This window comes from Abramis brama (genome assembly GCF_963993115.1).
Source record: "Abramis brama genome assembly, chromosome: 6".
Classification (NCBI taxonomy): domain Eukaryota; kingdom Metazoa; phylum Chordata; class Actinopteri; order Cypriniformes; family Leuciscidae; genus Abramis; species Abramis brama.
The window spans coordinates 40658735-40672926 of NC_139968.1; the positions used below are offsets into that span (position 1 = coordinate 40658735).

The 14192-nt window shown below is 37.5% G+C and overlaps 1 protein-coding gene and 1 long non-coding RNA gene across 5 annotated transcripts in view; one reads left to right on the forward strand and one right to left on the reverse strand.

Annotated features, from left to right (window-relative positions):
- The window catches only part of LOC311084241, a 529672-nt gene that overhangs the window by 260691 nt on the left and 254789 nt on the right, over positions 1–14192 (forward strand). The window lies entirely within an intron of this gene.
- Positions 514–10747, reverse strand: LOC311084211 (uncharacterized protein). The gene is made up of 7 exons (XM_084116125.1): positions 10627–10747; positions 9602–9919; positions 8718–9029; positions 8174–8485; positions 5585–5695; positions 1953–2020; positions 514–1431 (listed from the first exon to the last, which is right to left on the reverse strand). The coding sequence occupies exons 1-7, from the start codon at positions 10682–10684 to the stop codon at positions 1384–1386; spliced, it is 1227 nt and encodes a 408-aa protein (XP_083972251.1). The 5' UTR covers positions 10685–10747; the 3' UTR covers positions 514–1383.

Genomic DNA, 14192 nt, shown 5'->3' on the forward strand with positions numbered 1-14192 from the left:
TTTTGAAAACATCAGAGAGCTGCTCATGAAGGCACCAGTCCTCGTACATTACGATGTCGCTAGGACCACTGCTAGCATACTAGCATACGGCTCACTGATGCAGAAATTCGATATGCGCAGATCGAGGAGTGTGTGGCCAGCGCGTGGGCATGTGAGAAGTTTGAAAAATACTGTGTGTCTTGGATGAGTTTAAGCTGGTGATGGATAACAAGCCCCTGGTCCCTCTCATCAATAGCAGGAGCTTATAGATAACGTCCCAGTACGATGTAGAATTAAGGCATTTATGAAGGCAAAAGAGGGTCAAACCTGCTACTAACAAGGTTTACATAATAAAGTGTCCAGTGAGTGAATTCATAATGTGTATCTTACAGGTAAAGCTATTATTGTGCAAGAGTCTATTTTGGACACTAGATGGCGCTCTAGTTAATAGTGGGATGTTGTTTTATTTTCTGAAATTTAAGGTTCATGGTCAGTAAAACAACTGCAAATGAGAAAAATGTAAGTATTCAATTTGATGAAAATGTTTTTATTTATTGAATTTTGATTGAATGGAATTTTCACTTTTTTTCTGAATATGAGCATATTTATTACATCTAATTGTAACATAAACATTAATTTGTTAGCAATGTTGCTAGTTAGTTACCCCCCCCCCCCCCCCCCCAAACTGAAATGAAAGAAAATACTAACAACCATCAGTCATTTACATACCATAAATACCATGAATATTACAGCAGTAAATCATGCATATGCTTTCTTAAAATGACTGTTAAACATTGACAAACAGTGATATGATATAATCTTAAAAGTGTGACATCAAAAATAGCTTTAACTTTTGTATATCGAATCTTAACTGCTTGATTTTTTTTGTGTGTGGCAAAATGTAACTATAATTGGCCAGTTTCTTATATAAAGTTAGATTTATAAGCATGTCCAACTTTATTTGCACACATACATGTAGTATACTCACGCAGAGCAAAAATAGCAAATCTCAACTGCATGATTGCTTGTATCGTCACAAAATATAAACTATTGCCCAGCTCTAATCTAATAAATGTGACTATAAGTCATGAATATATTATAAACATTAACATCATGATTTTCTGTAAAGCTGCATTGAAACATTCTGTATAGTGAAAAGCGATAAGCAATAAATTTTACTTGAAATGACTATATGATATTGTATCTTATCACAAAATGAGAGAGCCATTTATCAGTTAGATTCAGTATTTAACAGTAAAGTCTGTTTTGTTAAAGCTAAAGCCAGACTGTGAGTCTTTACGCTTCAACAAACTCAAAACTCAAAACTAAAGAGCTGAGAGGAACTACTGCGGTTCCTGTGAAAGCGATCACACCGCTGGTCTGGTGCTTGAAGTTTGATCATTTTCACTTGGCGATCGGTGCATACACCACATGACTCTCCTCTTTATCATCCTGTCAAAAACACAATATATAATAATAAATGCATGGATGTCCTTGAAATCATGTTACAATATGCAGATATAAAACCAGCCTCAAGTGTTTCACGTCCATAGGCCTGTAAGTGAGAGACTTTCACTGTTTCCTTCCGTTTGTTTCTTTACACTTGCAAAATAATACTTGCTATAAAAATGTATTACATTACAAATTTCATATAGACAGAATTGTGTTGATTTCACAAAAGCACGTAGAGTGTGTGAAACTCTGAAGTTTTGGACTGTGATGTCATCAACTGACACAGGAAATACTTCATCAGCGGCTCATTATAAACACTGGAAATATTAATTAATGTTGATCTGATGGTAGAATGAGTGTTGTGAGTGTTATGACATATGTTTCTTGCATTGAATGCTGATCTTTATACATATTTAATGTGGTGGTGTTTTGTGTTTTTGTCTGTATAATGATCTATCACACACAAGTGCACTCACTGCTGAAATGATACACAGACATGAATTAGTAATAAATGATCTTACCGATTTCTGTGCTTTTCTTTTGTAGAACGTTGGCTTGGAGTAAGTGATTTCTTCTTCACGAGTCTCAACTGTTTCAATGATAAGATGTGATATAATAAACAGGTGGATTATAAGAAAAAAAAACTCAATGTTGTTAACTATATATGTTTCTATAAAACATATATGTTATTAGCAGTGTTGGGGAGTAACGGAATACATGTACCGGCGTTACGTATTCAGAATACAAATTATGAGTAACTGTATTCCGTTACAGTTACCATTTAAATAGTTGGTATTTAGAATACAGTTACATTGTTGAAATCAATGGATTACATGACGATACTTCTCTGTTTCACGAGTTTATTCACTCTCTAAATAAATTAAGGCAACTCCATGCATTTCCCAGAAGCCCCAATATGAAAACGAAAAAATGCGCGGTTTGCGTGATCAGTCACAATGGAGTCGGAAGAGGAGCAGCGGGAGCTAGAGGAAGAGATGGAGCCGGAACAACAGAGCCAGGGCAAGAATGCGTTTCTATCTTGGAAATTCAAACAGCATTTCACAGAAACAAAGAGAAGGGAGCACGAAATATAACAGTGCAGTGCAACCTCTGCTTGCCAGCAACCAACCTCCTTTCAGCGTCCAACTCCACCTTCAACCTGAAGAAGCATCTTAAAGTAGGCCTACGTTTTTTTTTTTTTTTTTTCAAATACGTGCAGTCAAAACTTGAAATATAAATTCTCAGAAAATGCATTAATACCAATATTGAAACGTCTGTATATATCCATACTCCCTTAATAAAGGAGTCCAGACATTAGAAAAATATCGGTCTACATGCGTTTTATAGCCTATTTAATATGAGGGAAATAAAACATGCATGACACAAAAAATCTTTAACTTTTAGGTGCTAATCTGTGAATTACACTGCGCAAACCAAAAGTAATACTACTCACCGGATGAAGAAGGGTTGGCTCTCCACAGAACATAAAATATTTATTTTATTTTATTTTTCGTATTCGCATTTATGAGAAAAAAAACAAAAACAATGTTATGGTCCTGACAGTTCTCCGTTACGGACGTGAGCGGCACTAAAAGACTGCTTTAAAACTTTCACAGAGACCTCAAACAGAAAGCACAAAGCCTTTCTTTAAAGTGAATTTCGTTTTGTATTAATTTTATCTTAATTTTAATCAATGTTTCATCAACCAATTACCTGGATTTAAGTAAATATAGCAGACAATAATCAGGACACGGAGGCGCCAGCGCGCGAACTGGAGCTGGTCTCATAAATGAACGCCCGTTTCACACATACTCTGTTTGCAGTGCATTTTTTTTTTTCCTACCTATGTTAACAGGTTAGAGCTTTCACACTGCGGTCCGTTTATCCGTCCCAGGAGCGGTGTGTATACAGCAGTGCAGAGATCGTTTCCGCACCGAGTGCATTTCTGCTGTGCCGCAAACGCTGAATTAAAGTGACAGCGCATGGTTCGTGGTCAAAATGAACACAGATTGAGCTGAAAATGTAGTAATTTCACCATAAATGCATTTAATTAAATAAAATGTAGTAATACCATCATAAATGTATTTAATTAAATAGGCCTACTGCTTTTTTTTCACAGTCATCTTTTTACTTTAAGACCGGGGTAAAACAATGAAAACTAGGCCTACAGTTTACTTTAACAAGGCGAAATAATGAACAACACTCGTTTGATTCGTGGAGGTTGAAAAACAAGTTATTTGTGGCATGCAAGATTTAGCCTATTGTATTCAAATTTAAATGCAAAAGAAAAGGCATGAGAGTCGGCTGTTTTTGTCAATTTTAAGTTTTAATTTAAAATGTTTGCGATTTTAATAGCCTACATGTTAAATATGTTACCACTTGCTTGCACAACTTAATCTACATTGAAGTAATGCATTGATTAATACGTTGTTTAAATTGTTTAAACTTGAATATGTCTATTAAAGAGTGTATTATGTGTAGGCTACAAAGAAAATTGCACCGGTGACAAAACTCTTTTTTAAATAAAAGTTGCTGAAAACTTCTGGATTTGAAATACAAATATTGTGTATGTGTTTGTGGTATCAGTGGATCAGTTACGCACTCCATACGCATCATATGTGAAAGCACTATAGCGCGTGCTGCTCTCCTGTACCACATACGCAAAACGCAAAACGCAGCGCATCCGTATGAAATGTGCATTTCTCTCAGGCGCGTTCACTAGGCTACTGCGAAGATCGCGAGTCAGCATCGTCAACTTCATCTTTGTAGCCGACACTGACAAAGAAAACACTTGTTTATTAATAAACAATTAAAATATCTCCTTTCTATATTTGACATATTCATAATTATTACTTTTGCCGGTTCTTTGTGACAGCTTTTAGGTGCTTTATTGGCATACGCGTCACCACCGCATTCACCGCACCCCACAAGAATAGGCCTGTTTATTAAGCAGGATTTGATGTCCGACACATATAAAATGCAATTCAATGTGGAAGTAATCCAAGTATTCAGAATACGTTACTCAGATTAAATAACGTAACGGAATACGTTACAAATTACATTTTTGGGCATGTATTCTGTATTCTGTAACGGAATACATTTTGAAAGTATCCTTCCCAACACTGGTTATTAGGGCTGTCAAAGTTAAAGTGTTAAAGCTCACATTACTGCATTACATTAACAAATCGATTCACTTTCACTCACTCACGGGTCACTAGCAGGATCACGTTTGAACATTCATTCAGAAAGACATTCTTTGCAGTTAATTCAAACCCAGAAAAATGTTCAATTAAAGTAATTCACTTTTTTTTTCTATGATGAAATTAAATATTAATGGAAGCTCAGGTGAAATGCCCAGCATCATATAAATGCCAAACCAAATATCTACACATATTATTCAGTGATCTTTCCATTAACCCTTGCTGTTTTGAAACAATCTGTATTGTATAAAGCGCTATAAAAATAAAGATGACTTGATATATTTTGCTGTGCAGAAAATCCTTTACCTAATTTGATGTTCCTAGTCAAAAATGACCGGCCTATTAAAAATTGCTTGTCAATCTCTTATTATGCTGTATTACCAGCAAATCTTGGATTCAATCTTCTTGTCAATTTGTTTTCTTCCAGTTAGCACAGGTTTAGGATTTATTATTTAAACTGAATGGTCGTATGCCTCATTGATCTGAGCTTATGAACCTCAGTATTTGAGTGAAAAAAGCATTATTTATGGATAATGTTGGCATTGGTCACCCAGCAGATTAATGAGGCCTACGATCAACCTGTTCCAAAAAGAAATACAAAACCTGTGCTAACTGAAAGAAAACTACTTTTATCCTATGTTTGGTAATAATATAGTATAAAGAGAAAATATTAACATTTTAGGAGGTCGTCATCTTTGACAAGGAACACCATAAGAGTAACAAGTACAAAGATGATGGGTTAGGGTTGTTATACCCTGTGTGAGCAAAATCAGTTAGTTTTAGTCGAATGCGGTAACATTAACATTTTCAGGAAAAATAAAATCCTCTCTTGGTCAAAATTACCGCAACACAACATGAGGGTTAAAAGAAACTACACTATTAAAGAATATTTTTATTTGATATAACACTTATTAGTTTTACAAATTCAATAGCGTTTCTAATTTAACACTTGCCTTCTTGATCAGTTTTTCTACATTTCTTGCAGATGCAGAAGATCCCAACGACTGCAGAAACAATCATCAGAGATCCAGCGGCAGCAGCAGAGATCAGCACTATTGTAGACACTGAGAGAAACAGTTATTAGTGTCAGCTAGTGATAAGAGAACTTCACAGTTAGTAGTATTTTGATGCTTTACATTTAAATTCAATTTAAAGTTTGTAGTTTATTCCATTCTATTGTGGGTAACAGTACAAATCAAAATGTATGTGTTTTATTTCAGGATGAAAGGCAGCAAAGGGTGGTGATGTTGTATATGTATGTATATAAATATGATAAACAATCTGAGGTATGCCGACTGTTACGATCACCAGCTGGAGTGCCCAGGATATCCACCAGAGGGCGCTCCTCCCCAGACCAGTGTCATTCCACTATGTACTACATTTCCCAGAATCCTTTGCCTAGACTCATTATCCTTGATTAGTTTCAGCTGTTTCTCATTTACCCTTGTTAACTCTGTCTATAAATACTTGGTTTACTCAGGGTGCTTTCACACTGGCAGTTTAGTTCGGAACAGGGCACGATTCGCATGAAAACTTGCTAATGTGAACGCTGTCATGCGGACCCGAGTGCACACTGGGGTGTCGAACCCGAGACTACCTCGAGGAGGTGGCCTGAGTTCGGTTGCTCTCGAACCGTGCCGCGGTTTGCATGAATGTGAAAGCAACACGGACTCGGGTGCGTGCTTGTTCAGGAAGTAAAGTAACCTGCGCATGCGTTTTATCTGATTATGATGTTTATGTTAAATAAAACGCATGTAAGGATAAAGATAGTGTTGATGATTTACCTTGGATATAAGAAAAAGTGAGCCGGCAACAAATTAATGGAAATCAACTATCTCCTCAAAAGAGTTCATTTGCAAGCAGCAGAAAGCCACCTTATGCTACACACACACACACAGAAAACCTGTGTTGTTCACTCAGCTGTGCATAATAGCACCAAATTAATAAAAACACAAAATATTGATGCATCATTTGGTGGTGGGCAAAATATTCAAAAGCAAAAACATCAGACGAAGATGAGACTAGTTTAGACCCTCATATTCTTGGTTGTTAACAACGTTTGCAAAAGCTGGATGAATAAACAAGATTGAAGGAAGATTCATTTGTTTCGAAACAAGAATCCTGCGTGTGAAGTGTTGAGTAAAAACAAAAGAAGGAACATAGTTCAACAATTAGGAATCAATGTATTTTTTAAGCAATAAAATGCTGAATATTTGTTCTATCACCAATCATTGAATGAATGAATGAATGAATGAATGAGGCATTTATATAGCGCTTTCATATGAACTACTGTACACCCAAAGCGCTTTACAATCATATAATGGGGTCTCTCCTCAACACCACCAGTGTGTAGCATCCACTAGTATGATGCGACGGCAGCCACAGCACAACAACACCAGTGCGCTCACACACACCAGCTATAGGAGAGGAGAGAGAGAGATAGAGCTAGTTCAGTGGATAGGGATTATTAGGAGGCCATGATTGGCAAAGGCCAATGTGTGGAATTTGGCCAGGACATCAGGGCTACACCCCTACTCTTTACAAGAAGTGCCATGGGATTTTTTAATGACCACAGAAAGTCAGCACCTCAGTTTAACGTCTCATCTGAAGGACAGTGCTTATAGTGTTCCCGTCACTATACTGGGGTGTTAAGACCCACACAGACCACAGGGTGAAACCTAGTTTTCACAGGAGTCTCCCATCCAGGCACTGACCTGGCTCAACCCTGCTTAGCTTCAGTGGTACCCCTTTTCCACCAAGGCGGTGTTGGAGCTGGTTCGGAGCCAGAGCCTAGTTTCAAATTGGTTATTTGTTTTTCGACACCCAAAGCACCAGCTCTGAACCAGGAAAAGTGGTTCTTAAGTAGCACCAAAACTTTGCTGGGCTAGAAGTAAGAACCGCTTGCGTCCGGGGCTGGGGTTACCGTGACCAACAAGATGAACAGAAGCTTGTGACCGCCATTTTCTAATGGCAGCTCGATTGTAATCTCCGTCTATGCAAGTTACGGCGAGCTGCACGAACGCGTTGGATTTGCCGTGTTTGGATGCCGATGTAGGTTCGTAAAGCCATGAGCATCAACGACCGCCATTGTTGATGGAAGGCTTGTTCGAGATGCATCGGAGCGGCGCGGACCGATCGGAGCTGCGGGAGTGTTTGGAGAGCATACGACTCCTTGTGCTTTTGGATCGCTTTCGCAGTTCTTTGATGTCATGCGCCGATCAGTCTGCGAGAAGCCAACCCATCTCGAACAAGCCTGATGTGTTTGTATTTGGCGCTGCCGCGTTAGCGTTGCTGGGCAACATGAGATGTATACAGTGACGTAAGATCTGGCTCTCTGGCCTGTGGAGAGGCAAACCGGTTCTTAGAAAGCTCATCAGTCGAACCAACTCCGAACAAGCTCTGGCTTTGAACTAGCGCCCTGCTTAGCTTCAGTGGGAGACCAGTCTTGGGCTACAGGGTGATATGGCTGCTGGCCAGTTGAACCCACTGAAAGTCTTTATAATCAACTCAATAACTGAACACTAATATCAGCGCTGCCGTACCTGAACATGTGTGACAGAGTGTGTTGATGTCCAGATGTGTGGTCTGGTTGCTGATGGGATTGTTCAGCACACAGCTGTAGGTGTTTGTATCCTGATATTCCACCTCCAGAGGTAGAGAGAGACTGATGCTGAGATCAGACGCACTGATGCTGGACAATACACTGATTCCTTTGTACCAGGAGAGAGTCACATGACTCACATTCACCACTGATGAACACAGCAATAAACATGAAGATGATGATGAAGATGATGATGATGATGATGATGAACATTCTGAAGAGTTACTGATGATGACAGGAACAGGCAGACGAGCTGGAAAACATGAGATAATAAAGATAAATGAGGATGAATGAAGATATTCAAGCAGACGAAGAAGAAACCAAAATGATCAAAATTAGAGCATTTTAAAAAATCTGATTAAACAGAGAGTTAAATATATACCTAGATGTTATAAATGTAAAACAAATTAGGCAAATTAGTCATTTTAACAATAAACCAACATGTTGATACCAAAATGATATACAACAAGTGATATTTAACTCACCATAGACAATCAGAGTAAAAGGCTTGATCTCATTGTTGATCTGTAGTTTATAATCTCCTTCATGTTCAGTTGTGGTGTTTGTGATGGTCAGAGATCCAGTTTGATTGTCCAGCTTCAGTCTGTCTCTGAATCTCCCATCAAGAACATCATCATATACAGTGATTCTGTCGGCCCGTTTATTGATTTCAGCTATTAAAGTGTTTTCATCTCCAAACCTCCACTGAATCACATCATCATCCTTCATTTCAGTAAGACCAGAGTTTAGAGAGACTGAATCTCCCTCAATCACTGACTCCTTCATTGATATTTTAACTGTATCATCAAACACACAAACATGGAGAACAAACAGAAACAACTTTATGATGTGTTACAAAAGTTTATTACATGGCTTGGTTGAATTCTAATGTAGAATTGTATTTCTTGATAACAGACGCTGCTAAGTATAACACACCGTTGCCATGAAAAACAGAGCGTTGCTATGGGCGCAGGATTCTAACCGGAGAGACGGAATGGACTATTTTCTTTAGCGGAAGCAATACAATCGTTTTTAAATCAACAAACTCCTTTTTAAATCAATATTTTGTGTCAAATTATTGATTTATTTGGTAGGTAGCCATGTAATAAGCGGGATAATGTAGAGCGAGGCGGTTGTTGTAGCGAATACAACCCCTTCAGGCTGAATCAAGCTCCGCTTCGCGTCGGGGTCCCGGTCAGCCTGTCGGGGTTGTATTCGCTATAACAACCGCCTCGCTCTACATTATCCCTTACATATAGTTTAAAATGTAAATCTGAAAAACAAAATCATTAAACAACAAAATGGTGTATAAATTAATTTTCAATTTTGTCATCAAAAATAAGTGAAACCGATAGTCTAGTTTACTCACCAATGACAGCGAGACTGAAACTCTTGATCTCATTGTTGATCTGTAGTTCATAATCTCCTTCATGTTCAGTTCTGATGTTTGTGATGGTCAGAGATCCAGTTTGATTGTCCAGCTTCAGTCTGTCTCTGAATCTCCCATCAAGAACATCATCATATACAGTGATTCTGTCGGCCGTTACATTGATTTCTGCTATTAAAGTGTATTCATCTCCAAACCTCCACAGAATCACATCATCATCCTTCATTTCAGTAAGATCAGAGTTTAGAGAGACTGAATCTCCCTCATTCACTAACTCCACTTCATCATCACCAGACTCTCCTGAAGAACAGAGTTTCACAGATTAAACCTTTAAAATCACTTGATGTTGGTTTGATGAAGCTATAAAAAAGTACTTTTATTCATTTAAATGTGAAATTAATAATATTCTGCAGCAGCACAAAGACAAAAAAAAATGAATGAAGAGAAAAATAGATTTATATATGGAACAATAACTAAAACTATTTTACTTTAATGTTTAATGTCATACTAAAACTAATGCTGTTGATTATCTGAGCTTCATATTTATATTATATTATTTAATCAATCCATAATAATTGAGTTTAGAGCTGAATTCAAACTTGATCTGACAGTAAAAATCAGTTTAATTATTTCTATATGAGACTAACTGCAACATGTTTGTTCTGTTTAGGTTTAGTTTTCTCTGTTTTCATTTGCCTGTGTTCTCTATCATTAGTTCATTAATCTCAGACCTGTTTCTGTTCTTCTGATTATCTCCCTGTTATTTAAACACTGAGTTCTGTTCAGTTCATCGTCCGGTATCGTCTACATTACATGGTTGTGTTTCTCCATGATTCTCCTGTGTATTGTGTGGATTATTAGATTAAAGTTATTTGAGTTATTTCCTGAGTCGTACGCTTCACTACAGCCACCGCTGACACTAACAGTGAATGATAATCTTCTCTAACTAATTTAACCAGTAATTTATCACATTAAAACAGAAACATAAATAATGTTTTAAAACTCACCATCCAGACGCCACAAACACAAACAGAGCAAAACTAATTTGAGAAACATTTTCTTCATCGGTTCACTGAAAAGCCCACGATAGTAACTCTTAATGTCTGAAACACTCAGATTGCTCTGAAAGACTGAACTGAGATATTTATCTGGTTGTGTGTGAATCCTCCCCCAACCTCAGTCAGTTTCCGCTCACACATCCATCTCCTTTAACATCACGAAAATCAACAAGCTTTTGCTGATCTTACATTTTCAAATGAATTCTGGCCCTGAATGAACACTAATAGCAGAAGAGTGAAATATTGGATTAGATATCTGTATCTACTGGTGTGTTATTTAGTGCTGTGAGCTGTCAATCATATTTGACCTCTGACCTGTGACTCTTATTTGACTGTTGATGGATTCACTTTATTTCAGTGTAAAGATGTTTTGTGTGGAGTGGAAGATTGTGAGCTTCTTATTAGCAGGAGAGGAAATAAAGAAACGCTTCAGCCACAAACTGCTGACACACACAGAGACGACAAACATCCAGCAGAAGCTGTTTATCCACCGACAGATCAAACCAGACACACAGATGCTTGTACAGATTAAATAAAAGAGAAAAACCACTGCAGCGTCCATTTTGACACAAAATCCACTTAATCACATGTATAATGTCTGCCTGTGTTGCAACAAAATTCATGAGTGAACATTAATGCAAACATACAGTTTTTCTTGGTCTTTTCTTCTGAAGAAACTGAAATGTGTAGATTTTCTACCAAAGTGTAGAAGTGATCTCTGATAGCAAAAAAGCCACATTTCTGGCATTTGTAAAACTGCTTTTTAAAATCTTTTTTTTAAATCTTAAATACTCAATTACAACATATGCTATCACTGTCAAATGCAGAAAAGTTAACTCATGCAATCATGACCTCAAGGCTAGATTATTGCAATGCTTTAACAATATGCCTTATTGGTGTCACAAATGCCACAAAACTGGACACTGGACCAGAGTATGTCGCTAAAACTGGTCAGTAAGAGAAGTCACAGAATGTTTTGACCAACCTTCGTACTTTTTGGGCCCAGTTTATAATGTAACTGAACTAGAAGAGCAGTGGATGGTGCCGCTCCTGATTGGGGCGACCCCTGTAAGATTCAAAATAGAGACTGGGACTGACGTAAACATCGTGGCAGAAGAGACTTTCACCGCACTGGTCCCAGTAAAGACACTAGAGACAGCTAATGTCACATTGGATAGCCCTGGGGGAAAGTAATGCCAATTCTCTGCCTATGTGGCCCGTGGATATAACATGTATAACCGTCTTAGTCGGTCTCTATCAGCTGACATGAACCTAGTAAGGAGAGTGGAGGAGGCGAACGTAGCTTCTGAACGCTATGATGCATTTGGTGAGCATGTCACACTCAAAACTGACCCTGTGAAAATACTAAATGTTCGGGGTCTTGTGACCCCAAATGACGTTTGCTAAAAATTAAAAACTAAAAAATTATATTTGTCCAAATGGCATGAAACTTTGTACAGTTGTCAAAACTTTCTAGATCTAAAAAAATAAAAACAATTATTAGAATTATATATTTTTTAATGTTTTTTAAAAGTCACACCATAGCATACAGCTCACTGATGCAGAAACTCGATATGCGCAGATCGAGGAGTGTGTGGCCAGCTTGTGGAAATGTGAGAAGTCTGAAAAATACTGTGTCTTGGATGAGTTTAAGCTGGTGACGGATAACAAGCCCCTGGTCCCTCTCATCAACAGCAGGAGCTTATAGATACAGGGCTCTCAAGTGTCACTCATTTCTGTCTTTTGTCACGCACTCCCGCCACACATTGTATTTCTCACGCGGAAAAAAACTATTTATAATATATTTAATAAGCCGCAGCGCCCAAAATGTCTCTGGCCGCGCCGCTCTCACCATGGCAACGGCAGGAATCAAGCGCGTCTCCCTGTCGAGCCTGCCACTTATCAGCCAATCAAAAAAAGAAGGGGGCTACACAATAGCCAATCAAAATTGGCACTATTGTATCTTGGTAAGATTTAACGCAACAACAAATGAAAAAAAAGCATATCCTGGCACTGCTCACGTGATTTTGCTACAACGTCTTCCGAAAGTTTCGTGCACCCACAGACTGGAAACCACTCTGAGCTCTGAGCATCACTTTGAACACAGAGTAAGTCATGATCTTCTGTTTTAATGTTACAACAAATTAACAACTTGTTTGACACAAACAGTGACAACTTGACTGCTGTTAGAGAATGTTTCCCAGATAAAATAAATGTCACTCGTCTTGCCTGTCTTAAAAACATGAGAGCCCTGTAGATAACTTCCCAGTATGATGTGCCAGGAAGAATTAAGGCATTTATGAAGGCAAAAGAGGGTCAAACCTGCTACTAACAAGGTTTACATAATAAAGTGTCCAGTGAGTGAATTCATAGTGTGAATGTATAGAGTCTATTTTGGACACTAGATGGCGCTGGTTAATAGTGGGATGTTTTATTTGATGAAATTTAAGGTAAAAAAAATAATCTTGCATCACAATAAGTGTGATTGTCAAAACATTTTAGTAACTAAACTGAATTTTATTAGGTTTAGTGACAATGTTTACAATGTTTATATGGTACAATTTCTGGTAAGCTATATGTTTTTTTTTATTATTGCTTGACACAAATTTCACGATTTCAATTCAATTCTTGTGATTTGATTTAATATTGACTCATTTGGATAAATATTAGGTACACAAGATAGGCGTTAATTTTTCTCATGTGAAAAAATCTCACCTAATGCTGTAAACATACAGACAGCCCTAACAGCTGGTAGTATTATTTAAGGTTAAAAATAACTCAAATTAAATATAATGCGTTTTTTTATTATAATAACAACTTTATTTAATGATATAAGTAAAAATATAATAAATATGTAATATAGTACACATATTTAGCAAAATACTCTCTATAGCTCTATTTTTTCTTTTCTTTTTTATTATGGTCATTAAATGGCTTTCCTGAGGTAAATGTTTTGTGACATAATTGTTCTCCAGCTGTTTTATTGACCCTTTCCATGGTTGGAAAACACTGATTGATCGATATTATGTATACATTTCGGTAAGTTATACTGTTTCTTTCAACATTCATTCGCGTTTATTTACTATTAGAGATGATTGGTTCAGGTGCCGCTAGGGATCTGTCACGTCACATTTACAAGCGCCAAAATGGTATTTATTGTTTGAATTTGTAATAAAATTGACAGAATCTGTGAGCTGAGATTTTTTTTTAAATCATAAGTAACCTGCTCTGTCTAGTCCAGTGTTTCTCAACCTCTCCTGCAGGGACCCCCTGACAGGCCATGTTTCTGTTTTAACCCTGAAATGGCACACCTGATTCAATTAATGAGTAGTTATTAGAGTAGGAAGAGTAGGACTTAGTCAATTAATCAATTAGTCAACTACTCATTAAGCTTTTAATTAACTGAATCAGGTGTGCCATTTCAGGGTTAAAACAGAAACATGGCCTGTCAGGGGGTCCCTGCAGGAGAGGTTGAGAAACACTGGTCTAGTCTGTCGGTCTCCGTGTCTTCTTTG